General features: G+C 44.3%; 1 protein-coding gene across 1 annotated transcript in view; it reads left to right on the top strand.

Moving 5' to 3' along the window:
- LOC115566387 (potassium voltage-gated channel subfamily H member 5-like) overlaps nt 1-14,548 on the top strand; it is a 126,163-nt gene extending 111,615 nt beyond the window's left edge. Inside the window, exon 13 of the mRNA XM_030392229.1 lies at nt 6,669-14,548. Within this exon, the coding sequence (XP_030248089.1) occupies nt 6,669-7,769 (1,101 nt within the window). The 3' untranslated portion in view covers nt 7,770-14,548. The remainder of the gene's footprint in view (nt 1-6,668) is intronic.
- The last annotated feature ends 10,048 nt before the right edge of the window (nt 14,549-24,596 follow it).

The raw sequence follows: 24,596 nt of genomic DNA, 5'->3' as shown, positions 1-24,596 counted from the left end.
GACGCTGAGATCCAGTTTATATTTGAACGCTCTCTATCACGAGAGCTTTGAAGTCGGAGATAAAAATAGATTTGTGGTGCCTTGATGTTGAGAGCGCCTCTGTGCTCACAGTGTGTGCAGGCTTCATCTGTTGGAGTTGAACCTTGATTCAATCACTTGTCTTGTTGTATAACTGAACAGGCTGAATGTTTCTCACTATAAAGCAGAAGAGCACGCACGACTTTAACGAGATGCCACCACGTTTAGTAGCTGTTGACAAGACAACCACACTGGTCTGTTAGATAAGAGTTATTGCACATTCACCCCTGTAGCTTTATGCAGTTTAAGTGATTGGATGTTCCCCATGACTACCGACAATGGAGGTCAGTTCTGCAAATCACTGCTGCAGTCAGGTTGATGAACAGCTCTGGATCAGAGCAGAACCTGATGCAAGTCCAGATGTTTATTCCAGCTGCATCTCCACCAGTGTTGGTCAAGTTACTTGGAAGCAGTAATTAATTACTGATTACTAATTACTTCTCCAAGAAAGTAATCCAGTTACTTTACTGATTACTTATTTTCAAAAGTAATTTGTTACTTTACTAAGTTACTTTTCAAAAACATGATGCACAACCTGAATACTATAAAGCAATAGACCTTTCGTGGCAGCGGGAAATAAATGGACAACAGTCAGACATGAGATAAATAAACCCAGACAATTTTTGTCTGACATAAACAGACATGACCGCCGTCCCTCCGCCCTCCGGCTAGATACGAGGGGGTAACACGTTGACACTGACCCCCTCTCTCTCTCTACCCGGAGGAGAGTGCTACCCGCGGGCGCATGGTGCAGCGGCCAGGGTGAGACCGGCTGCGCTGGGAGTTCACAGTCTCCAAAAGAGCGGTGCGTCAGACATCAGCTACCCGCCTCCGCAGCTCCAACGGTGTTTCTGCGGCGCATCACCCTCCGACCCTCGAGCCAGGTCGCGGGCGAGGCGCTTCCAGCTGCTGGAGGCGGGGACCGAGAGGTCCGGCGAGGGACAGCGGGGGGTCGGGGGCCGCTGCTCGCCTGAATCGATTCAGAGGATTTTCTGGATCGATACTGGTTTTCCTGGGGGGCGGCTGTAGCTGACCTGAGGACTAGTGACCGGAAGGTCGCTGGTTCGAATCCCTGGCTCCCCAGGACGGGACTGAGCTACATGCCGAAGTATCCTTGAGCAAGATACTGAACCCCAAATTGCTCCTGATGTGCAGTTGGCACCTTCGTGACAGCCACTGCCATCAGTACCACTCATCCAGGGAGTACCCTGGCCTTCGCCCATAGAGCCACTGGATTTGGCCCAACCAACCCCCTGCTCCACCTTGAAAAAGGTGGTATAAAGCGGTAACATCAACCGCGACCCGCATGGAGAAAGCGGAAGAAAACGAAACGAAACGATACTGGTCGCTGTCGACAGCAGTCGCTGTTGAATCTGGATTTTCCATACTGGCAACGAGCAGTACGGAAAATCCTCTGAATCGATTCAGCGGATTTTCTGAATCGATTCAGAGGGTTTTCTGTACTGCTCGTTGCCAGTATAGAAAATCCAGATTCAACAGCGACTGCTTTCTGGATCAATCTGTTTGGCCAAGGCCCACCCCCATCGTATTTCTGATTGGCTAGTAGACCTATCGTTAGTGTGAGTGAAAGTTGCGCCTCTGTTAGATCCAGAGAACTGTCCGGGCAAACCCGGCGCCGGAATGCAATCAGCCCTGCATACGTCATTGTCACACGAGACAGTCTCACAAAAAAATCACGGTTAAGTAACGCAGTAACGCAGCCTGCTTGTGGGAAAGTAACAGTAATCTAATTACTGTTTTTGCAGTTGTAATCCCTTACTTTACTTGTTACTTGAAAAAAATAATCGGATTACAGTAACGTGTTACTTCTAACGCGTTACTGCCCATCAGTGGTCTCGACTGTCTCCTCCAGATCTGGCCGGCTGCCAATGAATATTTAAGTTGAGTTAAGTCAAAAATACGTCAACGTTGACTTTTGTAGTCGTGCGGGAAACAACAGCCGACCGTCTGTTGGTGAAAGTCCTGTCAGCTTCAGAAACACGATGCACGAATGCAGCAAAACACTGAACCAGGCTCAACTTTAACATTCAAAACAAACAAAGTCATCCAACAACACACTCGTCTGACTCCTGTCCAGCGTGTTTGGTGTCTAATAATAAGCCTTAAAACTGCTGGACATATTCACCTATACCTGATATCTATTTCTGCATTTCTTCAAAAGCAATACTGGCTTCATTCTGATTGCAGTCTAAGAACGGCAACAAAATGATAACGAGGTGATTGTAACTCACTTCCACCTCTCTGGAAATGTTTGATCTGATTTATGTGTCCGTTTGGCTCCGGATGTAAAGCGGAGGACGAACTGGATCCGTGCCATGATAATCAGTCACAGTCGTCTCACCTCTGCAGGCACAAGTTCATTTATTATTCATATTTCACAAGTGCTCAGGGTATAAGTACAATTATTTAGAATAAGCCAAGAAGTGCGTACAGTACAGTTATTGTTTCCAGTGAGCTGTTGTGCAGGTCTTGGAGTGGATTCCTATAAATAAAATGAGACGACAGGAAGGAACCAATCTCCTCCAATTTCTCCAATCAAACTTCCTCTGATCAGGTTCACCAGTCAGCTCAGCAGGAGGGAACAAACTCCCACGTCTGCCTCACAATCACACCTGCTTGTGCTGCAATTACAGGAAACCAAGAAATCCAGCATTTATTTCAAATCCTGGACTTTTTTTCTACATTCGATGGTTGATTTCACCTGGTAGCACAAGTGTGACTCAGCGGTTCTTCTTCAAGTTCTTTGGATGTTGTGTCGACGTTCATGTAAGTTATTTGTAATTAATTCGATGCTGATTTTACACCTCTCCCTTCAAAGTGCTGTTTTTGTTGACACTTGCTGAAACTTCTCGGTTTTACTGCCATTTTTACCATACATTAAAGACATCAGTACATTAAGCGAGTTTAATTCATCGGGTTGTTGTGTCAAGCTTCTTGACATGATCGATCTTCTCTCGTGTCTCTGCGATGACTCATTTGTTGTGTTATTTCTCACCGTCTTCTCGTCGGGGGGTCGAACAATCCCCTGCAGGCGCTGCTTGCTAATTCCTCTTCCCATTAGCATACGCGTCAAATCTGCATGTGGGGCTCTCAGGAGAGCTCTGCAGCGGCTCTCAGAGGAGTGTGGGTTGACTGACTTAATGCACATCAGCTGTTCCGTCACCAACACAGTGTTCAACAGACTTGGGGAAAGATATACACAACCAGTAACAGTTTTACTTTAAAGGGATATTCCGGTGTAAGTTTAATCCATGGTCTAAATCACCGTGAAACTGTGTTAGACTCCCTCTCCAGAGATCAAGTTAGCAGATCGCTAATTTACGTTACGTTTCTGAGTTTCATCAACCTCAGAAACGACCGCACGACAACAATACACTGCAGTAAATGGATCCAAATATAAACCGCCACCAAAAAGCCACAAATAATGCTCAGAACAGCACCAAACTTCAGCAACAGTACAAATAGGGTCTCAGCACATAGTCCGGGGCATCTAACCTCTGCTAAAATGCCAAATTAATTTGAGAGAAAAAATACAAATCCCACCCATAAAGAGACGTAAGGGTTTGCATCTTGTGTTTGAAGTCTGACTGAACTCAGCACTCACCAGACACTCTGGTTCTCTCTCCTCTCCTCTCCGTAATGTTACGTTCATTTCCCCTCCAGCTCCGGTCAGCAGGTGACATCAGGTTGATAAACAGGAGTGAAGATAAATCCACGTAAGAAGTCGTCTCTGAGCTCTCCTCCTCTCGGTAAACGACTCTGGATCAGACCAGAATCTAACGTAGGTCAGGGTGTTTACTCCTCCAGAGGGCCTGGCTCCAGCAGCGTCTTCCTTAATGAATATTTTCACATCTATGTACGTCTTTGCATCGACTGAGTATGTAACGGAGCTGCGTTTGGCTTTCTGCAGCAACACACTATAAGAGTTATGCACAACGTTGCTTTGATTTTGTCCGTATTTCTTGTTGCTTCACCCAGATGAACACAAAAGCTACCAAAGGTAACATGCACGGTCTGAAAAGACGTGTCATTTATGCAAATAACAGAATAATTCACTCAGATCCACTGCTGGATAATAGATGTTATTCAACTTTTAAAAAGCCTCTCAAAGGAGAAAATGACTCAAAAATCAAATACGAGTAGTTTCACCGCTGGAGAAGAAAAAACATTTGGTCCTGTACTTTTACATGAGAAATTTCACAATTAATATTTAATAACTTATCACGTAATCTGATTTCATAACCTTTTTAAAAAGCTTTAATGTCATCGGAGGTCATACGGCGTCTCGAATAACACTTCTTCATGATATCTGCGGTGATTATACCGACGCTCCTGGTGTCACTGCGTCTGACAGCTGTTCAGTCGAGCAGCTCGTGAGGAGACATTTATCCATTTCGCCTCCTCTCACGACTTCTCTCCCGACGAGAGAGCCATTCAGAAGCATTACTCCTGACTGTGTCACGGCGTCGTGGTCGCAGCCACTTCAGACTGAATGAGGCGCCGTGTGAGAGCGCCGGCTCTCGAGGAGACAGAAGGACAGAATAATTGGGTCAGTAGAAATAAGGCTGATTTGGAGAAATTAGTCAGGCCACTCAACCCGGCAGCACGCGGTCAACGTACGCAGAGCTCAAAGACCGAAGCACTGCCAGCCGTCACTGCAACGCCAGCTGATTCTCTATAATATTTTAAACAATCTGAGCAGCAGCCAAAGTCTTTACAGTGATGGATCGGTTCATCACAGAAAGCAGCAGCATGTCGTCGTGCTGATTGTGTCAGGAGATCTTAACCAGCGCGTCTCGGCTCAAGCACCAGGGTCGAAAGTGAGACTGGAAAATGGTATTTGGAATTTGACAAAATCAAGAGTTTTGCAGTCAGACGAGTCTCCAACATCATTCTTTCCTCCAGTAGAAGTGCAGATACTTACACGTAAAGAGTAATAAAGTACAGAATAGAAGTAAAATGTCTCCCTCTCAAGGACATTTTCTACTGCAGTTCACGTCATTTCAATACTTGTGAAAACCCAATTTGTCGCTCTAACAAAGCAAACTTTAATTGCTGATTAAGATGTTGAGATGTGGTGGAAAAGTTCTAGGTTGTCGCATCAAAAGTTTTGTGAAGAAGCTGAAGAAACGTACAGGTTTACTGGCCGGCTGTGTTTTGATGATAAAACCTTTGTTTTGAGCGCGAGAATATCCTAAATAAACCTCAGGTGTCGGCAGGATGCTCGTACCTGCAGGTGTCAGTTACTCTCACTGCTTCTGTCGTGTGAATGTCACCTCATTTTCCGAGGAGGACGACGAGCTGTCCACTGGCCACTTTCTGATCCTTATTACCAGTAAGATGGACAGAATAATGTCAAAACTAGTGATGGGTTATAGGACTCCAACTCAGGATGTTACAGTGATTTTAACAGCTGTATCTTGGCCAGCTGAGCCGCTCGACCAACTTTTGGACACCAAAACAAAAAAGAAAACGAGTAATTTTGCATTTCCAGCTCTGCATTGTTCAGATAGCTTGAATATAAAAGTGCCATGATGGAAGAAATGCTATGTTGTTCTAAAAAAAAAGTCTGTCTGCTGAGTGAAGTTCCACTGAGTGACTCATGTAAGTGATTGGACGCATACTTGAGAGCAGTGGCCTCGCTGGACCGTTCTACTTCCCGTCTACTGATACTCGTGGTAATTGTGCTGCTTTCAGACTCGTACGCTGAAGTACTTTTCACCGCGAGCTGCACTTCTGTCCGACGTTTCTGATGCATTGTTGTTCTTCACATGGCAACAGGAAGAGGGGCTGTAGTTGCTGAAGTTAATCCGAAGTGATTGTCGGTTAATGGAGGTTCATCGTTTGCGGTCCCGTCACATCAGCATCATCTGCCGTGGAGGTTTGAGATGATTGACGGGGCCTCGCTGTCTCCCCCTCCTCTTTTAGCAGAGAACAGACTTGGTTTGGCTCAGGAGGCTCCGAGCAGCCGAGGTCGGATGAGCAGGAGGTTCAGATGGATGAAAGGAGTTTAAAGACAGTCAGTTTGGTGGATGGACAGCGAGGTGGGCGACTCCCATCTTTAACTCAAAGATCCACTCAGCTCGCCATCTACTGGGAGCATTATCATTTAAAACAAGAATAACACTTAAATCGGGAGTTTGATTGGCTGGCTGCCTGCCTGGCAGGGATTTCTGTCATTCCCAATGTAATTAGTGTGTAAGGGGAGCCAGGAGAGAGTGGAGCCAGGTTGAGGCTGAATAATACAGGGGAGGTGTAGGAGCACGGATAGATAATTCAACACGGATCTCCGGAAGGCTGCTACGCTTTGCAGTACCTGAGTGCATTGGAGAGAGGATGTGACATGTGAATGTGCTCAAGTGAAGGAGTTGAGACAGACTGACACATTTCCAGAAAGATAAATCTTCCTCTTTCTCTCAGTGTTGTAGAGAAAGCCTTTATCTGCGATGATTAATGTGCAGCGCTCAGCGGGAACGCCACACACACAATTATTATTCATAGTATTCATATGAGACGATAAGTGTTCTGATAAGCACCATGTTGTTCTCTTCTGTTTGTTTCCCCTGCAGATCATTTTCCGCAAGATCAGTGAGGTGAAGAAGGAGGAGGAGGAGAGGCAGCGGGCGAAGAACGAGGTGCAGATCACCATCCCGCAGGACCATCCCGTCCGGAAGCTGTTCCAGAAGTTCAAGCAGCAGAAGGAGCTCCGCAACCAGGGAGCGGCAGCCGCCACTCAGGTGGACCTGGAGAAGAACCAGCTGCAGGTGGAGCAGCACCACCAGCACCTGCACCCCCACAGCCTCCAGCTGGGTCACTCCAGCCTGCAGCACTCCCTGCCGCTCAGCCTGCAGCGCCCCCCGTCCTCCATGCAGAACGGGGCTCCGCCCAGCAGCAGCGTGCTGACCGTGTCTCAGGTCACGCCCATGCAGAGCTCGCTGGCGTACAGCCATCCCTGCGATCCTCTCGCCAAGCAGAACAACTGTGATATCATGGAGCTGCAGCCCAGCTCCACTGGAGGCGGGTCTGAGCAGGCTGTCAGGCTCAAAGTCAGCGCCAGCCCCGCGCTCGGGAAGCCGGCTGTCAAACCTACCGGCTGGATGCGCCTGAAAAACAACATGGCTCCAGTGGAGGCCAGGAAGGAGGGGCTGAACAACAATGTGAAGGCGGTTTCTGTGGAGATGCTCTCTCAGGAGGGTAAAGGTCAGGAAGCAGGGAGGAGTGGGGATGTGGAGGAGGGCGGCGTGTCGAGCAACAATCCGCTCCGCAAGACAGACTCCTGCGACAGCGGCATCACCAAGAGTGAGCTGCGGATCGACCGGGCGGGGGAGGCGCGGACCCCTGCGGCGGTCACGCCCCTCCTCCACAGCCCTCTCCCCGGAGGAGCGGGGTCCCCTCACCCTTTCTGCCCCATCCCTGAGCAGGCCCTGCAGGCCGCGCTGCACGAGACCCGGCTGGAGCTCCGGGGGGACATCCAGACTCTGGGAGGCCGCCTGGGCGCCCTGGAGAGTCAGGTAGCCGAAATTATTAAACTGCTGTCAGACAAGAAGTCCACGCCGCCAACGGCGGTGCCGTCAGCCTCCATCACACCCAAAACCAAAATCCAACGTCAGGACATTTTCACCGTCTCCAGGCCTGTTTCTCCAGACTCAGAGAAGGACGAGGGGCTCTGAAGAGAGCTCAGCCAGTGGTGCAGAGAGCGTCTCATGGCACACTGTGCGACTGTCATCACAAGTATCAGTGCGAGGTCACAGTCGTCTTCAGATCCAGCTGCACCACTGGTCTCAATCCTCCGAGATAACTAACTGGCTTCTTTAACATTTGCACACTGACTTTTCTCTCCAGCCACCTGGAGGCCGTCTTTTTTGATTGTACATACCTCTCTATGCATGTCCAGCTGGATTCTGGCCTGCCAAAGAAACGACTGAACGTACTTATTGCCTGTATATTATGCAGTTGACTGCATGCAAATCGAATTTAAAGAGAACTGACATTTTATTGAGCTACACTGTACATATGAATATTTTTCATTGATAATTTACTATGTGGACATTCAGGGTTTGCATACTGGTAGCACTATAAACACTGAATAACAAAAAGGGTTTACTGGCAAAGGGATTGTGCATGGATTATTTATTAATAGAGACGTCGGACGGGATGGAGGTTTTTTTTGTTCCTTTGCCTGTCAGATAATAGAAGTTTGATTCAAATGTGATGAAGCAGCGTCCCTCAACACGAGGTGGGAGTTCTCTTGTATGTTTTTATATCGATTATTGATTTTTGCTTCTTATAATAATTTCTATTTTTGATTACAGAAATGTCATGGCCTCTGTTTGATGTCCGGTAAACCCTCGAATGGTTATTTTGTTAGAATCCTCTTTGTGTCTATGCATCGCTTGGGTTTACGCCGCTAGAATCTTCTGAATATTATACCTTTGTGTTACGATGTCGCTGAATGAAGGAAGAGAGTTTTTTTTTTTTTTCTTTTTTTTCGTTCCATTCCTCTGCATGAATCAGGGATGGCAGAATGCACTTTGGATAAAGCTGGGATGACGAGAAGGCTTTGGGGAAATAACACGGAGTTTAGTTCACATAAAAGTCCACTCAGCACAGTGACATGTAATCCCACGGGCCCGGCACCACACACGGCAGTCTTAACCAGCGAGCGTCTCACTGAAGCCCGCTCTGAATTCCATTACCGACAGCAGCTTCGCCGCAAAAAGCTCAAGTAATAAAATATGGAATACTGTACTTTTTATGATATCAGTTTTCTAAATCTGCATGCAAAGGAGTAGTTTTATGCTCCAGAGTGCGAACATACATATAGATCTATATATATATTTGTGTGTGTGTGTGACGGCGTCCCTTGATGTGAACCCGGGAAGACTTTTTCCTCACAGCAGGCGGAGATTCAGATGCTGTCCCCGCCCGCCCTGCAGCGCTCATCCCACGACATGCACACAAACACACACACACACGCGATCATATTCAGTAAGGCAGAATAAAAAGAGCACGGCAGAGTAAAGGTGTACGGTAGCCATCGTGGAAGCCTCGAGTAGTTTACACGACTGAATCCATAATTTAACAGTGTGAGCGAGGAGCCGATGTGAGGCCGGAGAGACGTGAATCAGAGGTTAACGCGCCTTCTGTCGGACACACGCAGGTCGAAGTAAGTTAACAGTCGAGGGAAACAAAAAAAAACATCCGTCAGACTCCGACTGAACATGTTGCAGTTCATAGTCGGCAACTTAATCCTCTCAACCAGCAGGGCACGCTAGCTGTGTTTGGATGCTAAACAAATTGTTTTATTTTCAAAGGGACAGTAGATCTGTTCATTGTTGGACCTGGTTGCTTGGATTTGAGGGAAAACGCTCGAAAGGGACAAAAGATTTGGAAAGTAATATATTTTTGCTTTCCTTCATATTCTCATGCCAGGATCAGAGCACACGGAACGACCCGATCTGAGAGGTTTCAGGAAAATGAGTCGTACCAAGTAAAATGTTGATAGAAATAACAAACTTTCACCTCAATCCCACAAAAAGTTCTTCTTTCCTTCGAAGCTCCACCTTCTGATCACACCTGGCTCCGTAAATCTAAGGTGGGAAAAGGCCGTAATGCCAATTTTAAGAAAATCCACTGGCTCTTGTCTCTTCTCCGGCTCGATGACCTTTGCTAGTCGTCAAAGAATCTCAATAGGTCGGAGTTGGTGACCGTTTCTGATCCTGGCATTAGATGTGCGGACGAAAAAGAATCGATGAGATGAATGTCAGCTTCTAATTGGCAGCAACTTTTCGTAGTTGAAAGTGAAGGCAGTTTTTCCATTCCTGCACAACTAAAAACACTAAATAAACCCACCAAAACTAAACTATTTTAGGATTCCGATTCAGAGTTGTCCCTCTCTGCTGTCAGCAGGCTGGAAAATGATGAGGAATTATAACTTTGAGATGCTAATCGGCGTGAAATCAGGTTCAGACGTGAGATTTCTGTCACACTATGCTAATCAGGTTCTGCTTTGGAACATTTTGGGGGAAAGAACTCAGTTTTAACGGCTTCTGTCGTGCAAATGAGAACATTTAATTTCATTGGTGCACAGAAGCCTGTTTTCTGTCTCTGCCGCCGGCCGCTGAGCAGATCTCCTGCACCACACAGGGGGAAAGTGCCTTGCTCAGGGGCCCCTTCAGCAGCAGACTCAAGCGTGAATGGAGATATTGATTATTGGAGGATTTCCACGATGGCTACCACTGGACCTGTGTAGAGAGCAGCACATGCCAGCATGCTTCACATCACGTATATGGAATATCATGCAAAGCTATGCAACATTTGATTCTCTTATAGTTGTGAAGAGGCCGATTCTGATGGACCTTTATTGATCCGTAACGTAGAATATAGTGTCAGTAGGTGAGGCAGGATTAAGGTATTTATTACAGATATATCTATTGGAGGGATTGATGACTTGTGTGTGTAGATAAGATGAAATATCAGTCGATTATATTCACCAACCTGAACTTAACAAGTGATGATTAGCTTAAAAATCACAATTAACTCTCTTTGTTTATCAAGTTTTCCTGCAGTGCCATCTGTCCAACACTTGACGCCAACATACGACCAAAACACATCATCTGTCTGAGCTGTTGACCTGCCGTTCCTCCACCGTTAACAGAGTGCAGGGACGGAGGATTTAGGTTCAGGTGGATGTTTCTCTAATCTGATCTCGTGCTCAGGAAAGCCCGGCGCGTCTCGTACAGTCGCTAACGGATCTGTACGAGATGAACGTTGAGATTTGACAACCTGAGAATGAGAACAGTTTGTGAGTCTCACCCGCCTGAATTGTGTCTTTGAAAACATCAGTACTGCGGTGTGTATCGATTGTACATTCAACCAAATATCAACCTGCCGTTAACGTACAGCTCGTCTGGTGTAATGCAAGACTAAAGTGATTTTAAAAGACGTTATTTTCACCCTCGACGTGCAGCATGCATGCTAACGATTTTAGCTTAGCAGCTGCAGAGACGACTTCAGCTTCAAATCAATCACAGGATGCTTTAATATGACAAAAAACATTTTATGTAGAGGAGTCATGTTGAAGTAAAGTAACATCAGTTTGTCCAACAGGAGAAAAGGCAAATCACGTTTCTCTGTTCCTGCTTTTCTCGACCTAAATGATGAACCAACAACTGCTGCTGGTTTTCGGGTCAGTTCCGATCTGGTCTAACAATCCTCCGGTCAAAGAAAAATCCACCTTAGTTCACTTGAAATACACGTACGTCTTTTATGCATTTCTGGCCCAATATGGACGCCATCATATCAAAACTGGATGTTTTATTTTCAGCACTGTGATGAAAGAACGTCCACATGTGACAGATTTATCATCAGGTCTCGGCCATCCTTCTCTTGATCTGTCTTAGACTAGTTTGTCTAAAACAACCCACAATGCAGTGCAGCGGCAGCTCGTATCTTGATGGCTCTGCAGATGGTCGCGAGCGTGCTCGATCCTTTTTGATGGTGTTTTTTTTGTAGTTTGACCCAGTGGGCTCGGCTCACTGAGGCGCACTCTCTGCTGGCAGCGGAGACTCTTCTCTCTGAGATGTTAAAAGCTTTTTGAGGAAACAGGAGCTCACTTACTGACAGAGCTGGAGGAGTAATGACTGCAGCAGGAACACAAATGACTAAATAACTCCCAGAAAGCACCAAACATCTCAGACTTATCGTATCTGTGTGAATCTGAGATGAACCTCTGAGACGCAGTTTGATTCGTGCCCAAACAATGCAGCCGCCACTGAGATGGCGTCACGATGGAGCTGAAGATTACACCTGAAAACACAAAAGCCATAAGACAGGATGGGACTGGACTTTGGTTCTGTATCTGTTGGCGCAGTCGCTCACGTCTCTCTGCGATCCTAAAAACTGTTTAAGCCTTGAAAAGAGAATTGATTTGACATTCACCTCCTGTCAGTGTAGGAGTTCTGCTCCGGAGCGTCTGCGAACGTTTCCCTGAAAAAAAGTTTGTTGACGTCTTTCCAGCGTGAGTGCGATCGATACAGTTATGTACATACATTATTCTTATATATTATATAAAGAGGTGCGTCTGAACTTGAAGTCAGGACCTTCGTACTGGGCTTCTCGCCAGAATCGACCGCTTTCAACTGAGAAAGACACAAAACACGCGCTGCAGAAATGAAACCTACGTTCTCGCTACGGAAGCAGAGAAAGGCCATCATCGCAATTATGTTTTTAATGCCGTTATCTCAGGAATGTCACACCAGCGTGCAGCGATGGCGTCCTGACATCCAGAGCAGCTAATGAGCTGAAAATGTGAAGCTAATGAAATGACTAATTGGTGACATCGAGACGGCAGAACAAAAATAATTGGTGGTCAGTACGGCCGCTCTCCACTTCCGTATTCTCACAGGCTCGATTTATTTTTCTACTTCGGATGCTAAAATAGCTGCTAACAGATTAAAACCCTTAAGAGAAAGAAGAAAACTGTCTTTTTTAACAAGCTGCTTCCTCAGAGAACCATAAACCACAGCGTGATGAGCCACAAAATGCCTCAGCGGGAAATCATAATTTTTTAAAGAGACATATGTTCCTATATCTAACAAAGATTTATGAAAGTTAAACACCAATATCTGATGACTTGCATGAAGTTGGCAGTGATTTTAAAACTCACTGGACAAAGTTTGACATGTTTGACCCTAAAATCAAATCTTTTTTTGTTTTCTCTTCGTGCTTCTAGTTCAGCCTCAGATGAAAAGTGTCAGCTGAGATTCAGTTTTGCGTTGTCATATTCTCAAGAAAACAAAAATCAGCTGAAGTGGAAACACAGCTTGAATACATTTCAGCAAAACTGAGAACAAACTGAGAACAAACTGAGAACAAACTGAGCATCCGTCACGTCGCGGTGCAACAGGTGGAGCAGCGAACTCCTCCCTGCTGCTGTACTGACCTCAGATCAGTGCTTAAAATCATGACAGAAATATATATATATATTCTTTCCTTTTCCAACAAAACATTAAGATAATAATTTAATATTAAAATGCATTATGAATAATCATTTCAACATTTTGCTATTTCCATTTCGATTTCAAGGTCAGGATGAACGTCCTGCTTCTCTCTTCACATTTTATTTTCTGTTTAAACACTGAAAAAGCTGGAGCTCTGATTGGCCAGCTGCTATTGGTAGTAATTGGGCCAATCAGAGCTTCTCCTGCCTCCACAGATCACGTCATATTTCTGCAGTATTGTCACAAATGTTTGTCATTTAGCTGATTTTCCTGCAGCAACAAAATCCACAGCAGCTCCGAGTAAAACGACTCTACTGCTGAGTAAGATCTGCGTTAGTTAGGAATCCACAATTTTTGATTTCCAATACAGTGAGTTTATTTTCAGATATAACACTGAAGGGGGGAAAAAAAGCCTCCGTCAGCAGTTGAAGTCAGCGCTGAGGAGCAGGACGGACGACTCCAGTTTGAGATCTCGCCTGAAACTTTTTGCGACACGTCGGCCGACAGCTCGTCCTCCGCTTTATTAATTTGACAAGAGAATGAAGGGCAACTCCTGTGATCTGGGCCCTGCACACACACACACACACACACACACACACACACACACACACCTTTCAGCACAGGAATTTTCAGCTTTGCCACTTGAATGTACAACAGCCCCTCCCTCCTCCTCCGTCCTCTCTCAGCATTTTCACTGGGAGCTGAGATGATTTCTGGGTTTTTTTCTCGTTTCTTAACAACTCTCCTCTCGACTTTTTCATAGGAGTCCTTTCTCGCTTTCTCTCCCTTTGTCCGTCTCTAAACTGGTAGGAGGTCCACTTCTATCCTTTGAAAACACCTCTTCTCGCTCAGCTTTCCGTCCTCTGGGGTCTCCTCTTTCTTCTCCTCCCTCTTCCCTCTGATCCTCCTCCTCTCCCTCCTCTTTGATCTCCTCCATCACGCTCTCCTCAGCATGTTGATGATGTTGAGTCCGTCAGCGTCGTGCCGACCGACTGACACCATGAATCCACCTCTCTCTCTCTGGGGGACGGGCGGGCTCCACCGAGGGGCCTCGTTTATTAAAAAATGATCCCTCGGCTTGATTCGATTCCTCGTATCCCATCGCAGATGACGCTAAAAGAAATGGGAGTCATTTCCCAGATAGCGATGGGATTCTCATTGTTTCACTTATCTCAGAAAATCGGACGCAACCTGTCGAATTTCCTCAACAGGATTAATTTTTCATCAGTCGCAGCTTTAGCTCCGGATTCAGTCGTGGAGCGTCGGATGATTTGAATAAACGGGGCCCTTCGGGAGAAGCTTCTCTCTCTTTTTTCTACTGGAATGTGATCAATTTCTACTGTTTTGTTAAAGCAACGGTTGGGAGCAGCACTGACTCATGTATTGTTTTACAGTTGCACACCTAAACTGTAGTGTCAGAATAATAAACAGCTGTCTGGGATACTCTCTCTGGGCTTCCTGTCTTTCTTTCTCTGGTTTCTCGTCATTCACTCGGGTGCATTAAGTAATCAGCGACCTTTTTATTGATCCGTATCGGAACCTCGCAGGAGCTGAAACAACACAAAGGACGGAGCTCCACCTTCGCCTGTCCTGTCGAGACTGGAAGTACAAAAAACAAACTCACAAAGAAGAAAAGGAGATGAATCAGTGAAGATATATATGTATGTATATATATATATATATATATATATATATATATATATATATATATGTGTATATATATATATATGTATATATATATATAGTATATATATATATATGTATATATATATATGTATATATATATGTATATATATATATGTATATGTATATATATATATATATATGTATATATATATATATATGTATATATATATATATATGTATATATATATATATATATATATATATATATATATATATAAAAAAGCTGACTAAATTTACCACTCTTCTGCAGCAGCTTCCTGTTGACGGGAAGTCCCGACGAGTCGATTACCGAGTGCAGTAGAGTTCCGCGGCTCATGGATGAAAATGTCTGATTATGACTCCATGGAAAAGCAATCAAAGTTCATATGTGTCTTACCTGCCAGTTTATAACAGTTATTATCGAGAGCGGACAGGGAAAAGAACGGAATTGAGCATTTCTAACCGCACTCGGTAATCGTCGCGTCGGGACTTCCCCGACCCGGAAGCTGATGGAGGAGAGTTGAAATCTGTTTTTAGCTTCACAATAGAAATCCAGCTAAGCTAGCGGAGGTTAGATGCCCCGGACTATGTGCTGAGACCCTATTTGTACTGTTGCTGAAGTTTGGTGCTGTTCTGAGCATTATTTGTGGCTTTTTGGTGGCGGTTTATATTTGGATCCATTTACTGCAGTGTATTGTTGTCGTGCGGTCGTTTCTGAGGTTGAGAAAACTCCGTAAATTAGCGGTCTGCTAACTTGATCTCTCGAGAGGGAGTCTAACACAGTTTCACAGTGATTTAGACCATGGATTAAACTTACACTGGAATATCCCTTTAAACTGAGTGCAGTGCAGATGACAAAGTCTTTCGTGCAGGTGAACCAACGAGAGGCGAGCTTTGTTGTGATGCTGAACAAAAATGAAGAGTTTGGTTAAGATCAGGCAACAAAACTTCCTTATTGATGTTAAAATATATATTCTGTTAGAATATTACTCAGTCGGCCGTTGGACTTGAGTAAAAGTCTTACGTGTCCGATATCAAACATACTGAAGTATCAAAAGTGCAAGAATTATTCAAATCCATATTGAATGTTCATAGAAATTCGATCCATTATTCAGCATTTGTTTGATTATTATTATCTGATGCAGAATGTAATCAGCAAAATAACAAGTAACTAAAGTTATCAGATAAATGTAGTGGAGTAAAACAGTACAGTACTTGAAGTATAAAGATGCTGAAAGAGTAAAAAATAAAGTACCACAAGACTGTAACTCAGAACAGCACTTGAGTTTTGGTTTTTAAAGTTGAATATTATTAATAATTAAATATTGTTATCTTGCCGTAATGCCGTATATATATATATAAAGCGTATAAAGAGACTTTTTAAGATTACCAGCAAAGCGTTCTAGTTTTATCCTGCTCAGATACGCAGACGACTCCGTCTTCTACTGAACATCGTCTCCACGTCTCCTGCTGATCATATCTGACTTTGTAAGATGACAAGAACACTGAATCCTCTGACAGCCTCTTCTGGAGGAACAAGCCCCTGAATTAGGTCACATAGTACACGAGTTACACTTCCTCCTATATTCACAAGAGACGCTTTTACCGGAAAATATGAATTATTAACGTATAAAATAGATGCATTTAAATCAAGTTCTTGATTTTGAACAGGTGGAAGTCGGGTCAGAAGAGCGCGTCATGCAGCTTTAGTCCAGAACTTCAGGACAGAAATAAATGAAAGTTGAGGGTTTAAGTTCTGTTCATTCATGTCTGCACTTGAAGAACTGTATTTCCTCCGCAGCTTCTACTTCTTATTACGCTTATTGCTCCGTCAGAAGTCACATCCAGGTGGAGGAAACCTCCAGTCGTGTACTTTTCATCCTGCAGCTCAACCTAATATTCATTCCTCCTCCCGGCTCTTCCTCGTCCTCCCTCAATCTCACTTTTTTCCTATTTCTCTCCGTCTTTGTGACCAGAATGTATATAACCGGCTCCTGGTTTCTGCTCCCTAAGAGGATCAGTGTAATGTGAAATAATCTTTAGTCCCAGTTTAACACCAGAGAATCTCATTAAGGTGTTTTGACACTTCAGACGTGTTTACAGACTCGGAGTGATGCAGTCGCAGTTTGTGTTGTTTCACCGCTCAGAAAAAGGTTGATGTCGGTGTAACTATTTATCCGTCTGCCTCTCTGTCCATTAATCTGTCCGGCTAATACCGTCAGGCATTTCTCTGCTCTGAAAGGCTCTGAATCTCAGACACCAATTACCGGCAGACAGCAGAATTATCACGGTTAGTTTCCCTGTGGAAGGAGAGCGCTGACGGCGAGCGAAAGGAAACACGGAGGAGAAATTATCCTGTCAGGACGTCGCCGCTGCAGCTCCGGCCGGCCCACCTGCAGCTCGGCCCGGACACAAGAAGCCTCGACAGTCTGCTGAATGTTAGAGCCGAGCGTCATTCAGTGCAGAAACGTGACAAGCACATTTATGCCCATTAGTGTTTCCTCAAATAGAGAGGAAGAGACGCACTTTTTTTACCTGAACTGACACCCGTCAGCTCCGGTTGTGCCGGCAGATTCTCTTGGAAAAACATATTTAATTGCTGCTGGTGGAGACGGGAAGTGTGGAAGGATTTTCTCTCAGTGCAGTTTGAAGTGAAGGTGCTGCTCAGGCTCATTTACTCCTGAACTGTTTCTCTCTGGTGTCAGTCAGGATGTGACTCTCTGTCTGAGTTTCTCGTTGGGAGAATCAGCAGCTTCAGAGGCAGTTTTACTGCTTGTTTATTGAACTTTAAAGGCCAAAAGACATCACAGCTTTCTGATTCTGATCAAATACGGCAGTTTTAGTCAAGTTTGTTCTTGACATTGGAAACAGCAGTGGATGAAGGAGCCTTGACTTACTGGCTTTTTTCCAGATCGGACACTGGTGAAGACCATGATGTGTGTTGGAAAGCTGAGAAGGCCCGACTTCAAATTAAAGGTGTGTTTGTTTTCCACAGTTTAAAGGGATATTCCGGTGTAAGTTTAATCCATGGTCTAACACACTGTGAAACTGTGTTAGACTCCCTCTCCAGAGATCAAGTTAGCAGACCGCTAATTTACGGAGTTTTATCAACCTCAGAAACGACCGCACGACAACAACACACTGCAGTAAATGGATCCAAATATAAACCGCCACCAAAAAGCCACAAATAATGCTCAGAACAGCACCAAACTTCAGCAACAGTACAAATAGGGTCTCAGCACATAGTCCGGGGCATCTAACCTCCGCTAGCTTAGCTGGATTTCTACTGAAAAGCTGACTAAATTTACCACTCTTCTGCAGCAGCTTCCTGTTGACGGGAAGTCCCGACGAGTCGATTACCGAGTGCAGTAGAGTTCCGCGGCTCATGGATGAAAATGTATGATTATGACTCCATGGAAAAGCAATCAAAGTTCATATGTGTCTTACCTGCCAGTTTATAACAGTTATTATCGAGAGCGGACAGGGAAAAGAACGGAATTGAGCATTTCTAACCGCACTCGGTAATCGTCGCGTCGGGACTTCCCCGACCCGGAAGCTGATGGAGGAGAGTTGAAGTCTGTTTTTAGCTTCCCAATAGAAATCCAGCTAAGCTAGCGGAGGTTAGATGCCCCGGACTATGTGCTGAGACCCTATTTGTACTGTTGCTGAAGTTTGGTGCTGTTCTGAGCATTATTTGTGGCTTTTTGGTGGCGGTTTATATTTGGATCCATTTACTGCAGTGTATTGTTGTCGTGCGGTCGTTTCTGAGGTTGATAAAACTCCGTAAATTAGCGGTCTGCTTACTTGATCTCTCGAGAGGGAGTCTAACACAGTTTCACGGTGATTTAGACCATGGATTAAACTAACACCGGAATATCCCTTTAAAGAGTTGATAAGAGCAGCGTACACAGAGTAAAGGTAAAGAAATCAGTTGTGAACAAGCCTCACAGATGAAGCTGAGATCTGTGAAATGATCGAATTCGTTCTGTGTTACAGCCAGAAAACTTCTCATAAATATAACAGCCAAACAGCAGAAAAAAACAAAAAGGTGAATACGATGTTGTTCCGCTTCATCGGACTTAAACTGGGACAGTCTCTGAGTCATTCAGAGAGGAGAGAAGGCAAAAAGTGCCCTTCTTGCTCTCAGTTCAGCCTTTTTATCCACCCTGAATTCAGACGTTACACAACATATAACAGACAGCAGAGCCGCAGTAATCAGACAGGAGTGGTTCTGATATTTAAAAGAGATTCATGGACGCATCTGTCATTATGATATTATAATGAATTTCTTCCTGAAGTTTGTTTCAGTGTTTCTACACGTGAATGTGTCAGAAAAAGTTCATATATCCAGTTTATGCGACATTATTGCTTCTTTTAAAAAACATGCTTTTATTTTTTGCTTTAACATTTTAGTTTGCATGTGAAAACTGACGATCGTGTGAGAAAATGTGAAATCCAGATGTGAAGAAGTAGATTTCACATGCGCTGTTTTGTTTTCACATGTGGATATTCTCACGTACGTGTGAAAGAGCGTGGACATTTCACACAGGAACATTTTCATTTTTATGTGAAAAAGCGACTAAATTGTGAACATTTCCAGTTCACATGTGACCTTATTTTTCTTTTCACATGAAAAGATTTTAGCAAATATTCAGTTCACATGTGACATTCTGATTGATATGTGAAAAACTTGGAGAAATGCCCAGTTCAGAAGTGAAATTATGTTATTTTCACAACATTTTTGAAGTTCGGGTTAGTTTTTTGTTTTGCTTTTGTAGTTTGGTGACTGACGATGGTGATATGCAGTCACTTGTGAAAACGCCTGATTCACATGTAAAATTATTTTATTTTCACGTGTTAAAATTTTAGTTCAATAGCCAATATGAACGTATTCAATATAAAGGTGAAATTGTGTTTTTTCTCACGTGAAAAGGAAAATTTCACATGCGACATTTTCAAAAGGAGTTGCTTTAAAACATTTTTTCTCTTTCAGCCGTCGTCAGATATCCGACACTGAAAGGACGTCTTTGATATCAAACACAGAAGTTTCTGCGTCTCTTCAGAGCTTCATGAAGATGAATCGCACTCTGCTCCAGCTGTTAATATCAGTGGAAACACTGTAGTAAATCTTACATAACGACCTTTAATTACCCTGTGAAAGATCAGTTGGATGTTTGAAGCCTTTGTGAGGAATTGGAAAATTTAACTGTTACCGGAAAATGTCTGTAAGCATCGCTCCCTGTGGACCGCACCTCCTCGGATTCAAAATTGAATTTGGTGATTGAGTATTCAGGCGGCTTCAGAAAAGATCAACTGAGTGTAAAGAAGAAAAGAATCTGTTCTTTTGAGTCGGTGGAGTTAATCTCCTATTTATTGTCAGTAACAAATCCTCACTTTTAGTCTCCTGATGTCACAACAGAACGTGAGGGCGGTGACAGATTCTGACACGCCGATCTGCAGGAAGACGTCTGACTGAGAATCAAATGAACGACGAACCAGGATCAATAAATCAGGAATCAGAGGGAAAACTAAGAAATGAGAATCTTAGACGTGCTTTTCTTTGAAGGAACCAAGAGACGTGTACTGTACAAACTTAATTGATCCCTAAACACAGAAAAAAATAGAGACTGAAGAGCGAAAGTGTCAGAACAGGATGAGTTCTTAGATGTTTTGAGTCTAAAATTAAATCTGTACTTTTACTAATTATTGTAATTTGACGTATGAGGACTGTTCTGTATTTCTGATATGGTGTCTGTATGTTTCCTGGCTCTGTTTATTACATGTGAGGACGTTTGTCAGATCTGATTTCCTCAGATTACATCATCAAAAGGACTCGAGGATGAGCGGATATCCATCCAGGATCTGAAGCCGTATAACCCGACTGATCCATCGTCTCTTCCTCCAGACGATGTGTGTGTGACGCCCGCATGTGTAAGACGGTGAACTTAAATACGTCTCTACACCACAAACTTTAATTTGTCTGTGTTCAGGTTAAACTGAACCATCACTGTGTAGATTAAAAAAAGTCCTCTGGCAACTGTTTTGTGGCTGAACGTGATGATGTCATGCTGAATCAGAGGTAAAGTTCAACATCAGGTGAACAAGGGAAACAAAGAAAGGAAAGTTTGATGATTGGTTTGCAGATGTGAGAAACTAAATAACTGAGAAAGGAATAAAAGAAGAAGTGAATGCTAGTACCAACATCCAGTGGCAGAAGTCGTTTGACCTTTCTGTAATGAGATAAAAAGTTAATGTGAGAATAGATTTTCACACAGGAGATGATGATGATGTTCATATTCACATTCACGTCAAAATCTCTATTTTTAAAACAGTAAGAAGTCTCGACACAACATGAAACTTTGCTGGTAGTATCACCAGGGTCTCTACACATGAACACGAGCATTGAGAACATTGTTTGTGTACACAGAGTTTACTAAAAGAAGGTTTTTGAACAACTCACGTTAGCAGTAGCTTGTTCCGCTCGCCGCCGTCCTGCCAGTGGAGAAGTGTCGATCTCAGAATGTGACGTAACCTGGAGGACAGTTAAGGTGGAACGCTCCTAAAGCTTAGTTCCACCCTACCATGAATATTTCTAAGGAGAGCGTGGACAATCTCCTATGTTGTGACGACAGAACCAGATGTTTTGATTGGGAGGTCTCTGCATCTCCAGGAGGATGTTTTGGACAGGTGAGTCGAAGCATCTCTGTCTGTGTTTTGCTACGACAAGACCCGGTGTTTTCGACTGGTAAGACGCAGCGTCAAGGTAAAACAAGGTGTTTTTGAGTGGGAATGTGCAGCAATGTGCTGTGTTTTGTGGTGACCAAACCGGGTTTTTAGGTCCGGGAAATTACAGCATCTCCAACTTGTTTTGTGGGGACAAAACTAGGTGTTTGGACCGGAAAATAGCAGCACACCAACTTGTTTTCAGGCAACAAGGTGTTTAGGACTGTGAAGTTGCGGCATTTTCAGTGTGTTTGTGCTGCCAAAACCAGGTTTTTAGCTCCAGGAAACCACAGCATCTCTGGCCGTATTTTGCTGCAACCAAACCAGATGTTTTTGAGTATGAATGTCTGTAACCAACAAACCCCTGCTGATATGCTAGCTGACAGTATGTTGGTGTGTGTGCGTCAAACGATCGAGGAAACCGGTGAATTATTACTTCCCGTGATTCTTTCCATGATTCCACAGCTGCGAGCAAAATTTTCCTCCCGGCGAAAAGCAGATTCATCCGTCAGCCTTCACCCACGCCGCCTCCGTCACATCACATGTCAGTGGTAATAAAGGTGATAACGATCTCAGCAGGGTGAATCCCTGGAGAAATCTCCCCGCAGAGGAGCGGCTCTGCTGCTCACTCCGCTGACGCCTCATCGTCCTCGCAGTCCCTCCTCGCCGTCCCCTCGTCCCCGCAGCGCCGGCTGGATAATTCATAACCCCGGTCGGAGCCTGTCAGCCTGCTGCAGAGGCAGCGGAGGGGAAGATGCCCCGAAGGCCCGACTGCAAATTCAGCTCACCTGCTGTCGACCTCAACCTGCAGTTTACTGCTGAGAGCAGAGGAGAGCGCTGACCCTGTTATAGTGACCCAGACTTCCACAGGCAGCCTGGGAGAATACTGAGTTCTGGTCGGCCTGAAAGCTGATGAATGAATGTTTCAGTGTGAGCTCACAGCAGTTTGATGTCAGTACAAAGTTTCAGCTGGTGGTTTCAATTAAAGGCAAGAAAACAGTTTGTAAAGATGTTAGTTTAGATATTTTACCACCTGAAACAGATTCATATTGAAGGCCGTTATAAGAGCCTTATAAACGTTATTATCTCTACATTTATAAGACATTTATAAGCACTTATAATACCATTTTTAACAGTTAATACATTTTTACGAAGATGTACGGTTGGATATTGACACACTCGTGGATGGAGATGGTCCGTTTGGGTCGCTGACACCCACAGGTGGAAAATATCTGCAGCTCTCCTTAAAATTATACCAGGTTTTGACGCTACAAACATATATTTAAATGTCTCCAGTGTTGGGACTTGATGGGACTTGAAATCCAGTTAGCGGTTTGGCGCCCTTTCTGTCTTTTAATAATCCAGTATGAGCTGTAATATAGTTTCTGTTTACCTTCTTTCTGTCTGTTTGATGGATGGATACAGTCGGAGGATCACAGTCTTGACGTTTTACTCCACAAGCTTTGTACAAATTTAGAAAATTCAATCTGGAAGATAAATGACCAGATTGTTTCGAGGAACTCTCTTCTCGATCTTTGACAGAATTACTCGTTATTATCTTCCTGTAGGCCTATTTGGCGTTCGGCTCAACACATCACTCAAAGGTCAGTTTCTACTTTGAGATGAAAATGTTCACGGTTGAAGCTTTTGATACGCGAGCACTAAATTTGTTCCAAATCAAAATCAGAGGATTGTTTGGAAACTGTAAAATCTGAAGCATCTCTGGCAGCAACTTCCTGTTAATCCCTGAATTACCCTTTTTAATTAAATGATGGAGAGAGGCATGTCATGTCACCCTGACTCACAGGTCCCTGATATGAGTCCCTGTGTTTCACCCTGAGCTCCCAGGGGAGGTCATAGACCCCGGGTTAGGAACCTCCTCCTCCTCCTCCTCCTCCACTTCCCCGCTGCAGCTTCATGCCACCCCCCATCCTTCCTCTTCCCCGCAGCTGAAGGAGGAAGTGGTAATGTCAGGAATGATTAGGACGGCGGGGGTCGTTAGAGCAACTCTCCTGTCAGGGTTGTTGCAGATATCGGAGGTCTCGGGAGAGCCAACAGTCGAGACAGTGAACCTCTCTGCTGTTTGTCCTTTTAACCTCGGCGCTCCCTCTGCAGCACTCACACAGACGTCTGTTTGCTAATGCAGCGCACCGTTCTGTTCGGAGCCACCAAACACACAAATCTGCAGAGTTGTTGCTGCAAAAACATTTAAAAAAAAAGCATTTCCATTACATAATAAAACTGCCGCCATTGTAATTTTATCAGCTGCACGCTGTGAAAGGGGCGCCAACAATGTGAAGCGTTTGATTTTGATTTCTCTTTGTTCGGTTCTTGGCGTAAGAAACCAAACAAGGGAGAAAAAAAATCTGCAAGCAGCCAAAACGAGTTTCAGCTGTTGCTACATTTTAAACTGCATTCATAATTCATAATTCATTCAAGAGATCATTCAGAGATTCACCAACAGAGCTTATTTAATAAACACATAATCCTACAAACTGGACCTTTAAAGTTTTGTGAGACGCGTGCTGAACTGGTGTTTTATCTGTGCTAACGTGCTGTAAAGTGAGAAAATGTTATTTTAGCATCTTGATGTGAAGACAGCCTCCCAAATATCAAATTCTGAAAACTGGGGATGCACCTGTTCAACTTTTTCAGTCCCGATACTGATATCGATGCCTGGGCTTTGTGTATCTGTCGATACCGATTCGATACCGTTGTTGAATTAACGATAAACTTTATACCAGTCTTGTAAAAATACTTGCGTGATGGAAGAGAGCACCTTGGCTCTGAGTATTCCAGTAGAAGACAGAAGCCCTCATCTTCAGCAACTGACACTGGTTGAGCACCTAAAACGATGAATTTTAAACTTTCTGTGTTATTGCCGATGCTTTCGAGCTTTCCGTCGGAAACTTTTCGGGTCGTTGAAGTGCGTCTGCCAAAGTTAGTTGCTGGGCTGTACGGTCTGCTGCTCCTTTGGTTTTGTTGAGCTGCAGGAATCCTGCGTGCTCCTCAGCATGGTGCTTTTGGATGTGCTTGATTAAACTGGTAGTATTGTACTTTGCAAACAGCCGTCGAACTAGTTGGTGTGGCAAGCGTGAAATATCTCCA

This window comes from Sparus aurata, chromosome 16 (genome assembly GCF_900880675.1).
Source record: "Sparus aurata chromosome 16, fSpaAur1.1, whole genome shotgun sequence".
Classification (NCBI taxonomy): Eukaryota; Metazoa; Chordata; class Actinopteri; order Spariformes; family Sparidae; genus Sparus; species Sparus aurata.
Note: the sequence above shows the minus strand (reverse complement) of the source record. Positions and strands in the feature narration are given on the sequence as shown.